At 42.3% G+C, this 1823-nt stretch overlaps 1 protein-coding gene across 1 annotated transcript; it reads left to right on the top strand.

Annotated features, from left to right (window-relative positions):
* Positions 1-329: 329 nt before the first annotated feature.
* On the top strand, positions 330-1256 carry LOC132047390 (uncharacterized). The gene is made up of 3 exons (XM_059438441.1): positions 330-590; positions 622-791; positions 860-1256. The coding sequence occupies exons 1-3, from the start codon at positions 330-332 to the stop codon at positions 1254-1256; spliced, it is 828 nt and encodes a 275-aa protein (XP_059294424.1).
* Positions 1257-1823: the final 567 nt, after the last annotated feature.

The raw sequence follows: 1823 nt of genomic DNA, 5'->3' as shown, positions 1-1823 counted from the left end.
AAGCAAGAGGCAAGGAAACAACAATCAATACGGGAATTCCTACAACCCAAATTGGAGGAATCACCCGAATTTCAGGTGGAGTGACAACCTAGGTAATCAAAAACAGAACTATCAACCAGTACTGGCTCCTTAAGAACCCACAAATAGTATGAAAGAAATGATGAAAAAGATGATGGGTGATATGCAGAAGATGATGATAGACTAGCAGAAGTTGATAGCAGATAATCAAAATCGCGATTTGGCTGTGCAAAATTTAGGGAGGAAGATGGGACAGATTAGGCACGGTGTACAAAATACTAGACCACTTGGAGGACTGCCAAGTGATACGGATGTGTCCTAAGCCTTGTAATACTGTGACTCTTCGAAATGGGAGAGAACTAGAGGAAGTAGCTCCGAAGAAAACCAGTCGAGTAGAAGCTGAAAAAGAGAAGATTACCGAGGAGATGATTGAAGAAGAGAGGGTAGTCAAGACACCAGGAGAAAAGCATCCACAGCCCGTGGTTGCAAAGCCACCACCTCCATTCCCTCAACGTTTGGCAAGACAGAAAGAAGAGGCTACTTATAAGAAGTTTCTTGATTTGCTTAAGCAGGTAGAATGTCCCGTTGGTTGATATGCTACAGGTTATTCCAAAGTATGCTAAGTACATCAAAGATATTATTGCAAACAAGAGTCGATTCACAGAGTATGCCACTGTTGCACTTATTGAGGAGTGCATTTTGCGAATTCAAAACAGGTTGCCCACTAAATTGAAGGATCCCGAAAGTTTCACGGTTGAGATTTCTATTGGGAAGTAGGTTGTTGCTCGAGCACGATGTGATCTTGGGGCAAGTATAATTTGATGCCTTCATCTATCTTCAGGAAGCTAGGTTTGGGAGTACCCAGACCAACCACTATAGTTCTTCAGCTGGCAGACAGATCGTTAACAAAACCTGAAGGCATTATTGAAGATGTATTGGTGCAAGTGGGGTTGTTTCTAATTCATGCAGACTTCATGATTTTGGACTTCGAGCCAGACCCGGAAGTCCCATTTATTTTGGGGCATCCATTCTTGGCCACAGGGAGAGCACTTATTGATATAGCTGCTGGACAGCTCACCTTGAGAGTACATGATAAAGTTGAGGTCTTCAATGTATACCAAGCTCTGAAGATGCCTGCAATCTATGAGGAGCTGTCCGCCATTACTGTTCTGAATGATGATACACGAAGGCCACTTATCACTTCTCATGACCCATTGGAGGGAGCTGTTACACCTTGAAAAATTTCCCTTTGGTGTACAGTGAATAAACTAACGAAGGGCGAGACGTATACGAGGTTTGGACAAGTAAGAAAATGTATTTGATGATCTTAATTAAGATTTCCAAAGGCATTCGAGTTAAGGAAAGAATGTTGTTAAGGGAAGCGAGTCGTATGTCGAGTAACGAATAAGAATTTCGAGTGTTGAACTAATGGTGTATGAATGATGCCCTAAGGAAGAGTTATAACGTCCCTTAGAATGGTGTTGAAGTAAGGAACAAGTGTTAAGAAGGTTCCATAAGGATCGAGATCAAACGAGTCGACGAAACAACTCTCGGAAAATTGGGCAAACATACGGCCAGACATACTGGCCGTACAAAATCTACGGACCGTATGTCCAGCCGTAGATCCAGCCCAGAATGTCATGATCTCTGGACCAAATATACGGTCCAACATACGGTCGATAGAAATTATACGGACCGTATGTTGGTCCGTATATTCCAATCGGGGCCAAAAGTTGATTTTATATAAGGACCTCCTCATTTCATTTTATTTCATCTTCCACCATTCAAGAAACCTCTAGAGAGTT

The sequence above is a fragment of the Lycium ferocissimum genome, chromosome 2 (genome assembly GCF_029784015.1).
Source record: "Lycium ferocissimum isolate CSIRO_LF1 chromosome 2, AGI_CSIRO_Lferr_CH_V1, whole genome shotgun sequence".
NCBI classification, from domain to species: Eukaryota; Viridiplantae; Streptophyta; class Magnoliopsida; order Solanales; family Solanaceae; genus Lycium; species Lycium ferocissimum.
This window is presented reverse-complemented; position numbering and strand designations above follow the sequence as displayed.

What these genes read in the sequence shown, in the direction of transcription:
- LOC132047390 (XM_059438441.1), top strand. Translation starts at nt 330, where the DNA reads ATGTGTCCTAAGCCTTGTAATACTGTGACTCTTCGAAATGGGAGAGAA. An exon ending in TTCTTGATTTGCTTAAGCAG is followed by an intron (nt 591 to 621) that starts GTAGAATGTCCC and finishes GATATGCTACAG; the next exon opens with GTTATTCCAAAGTATGCTAA. An exon ending in GTTGAGATTTCTATTGGGAA is followed by an intron (nt 792 to 859) that starts GTAGGTTGTTGC and finishes ATCTATCTTCAG; the next exon opens with GAAGCTAGGTTTGGGAGTAC.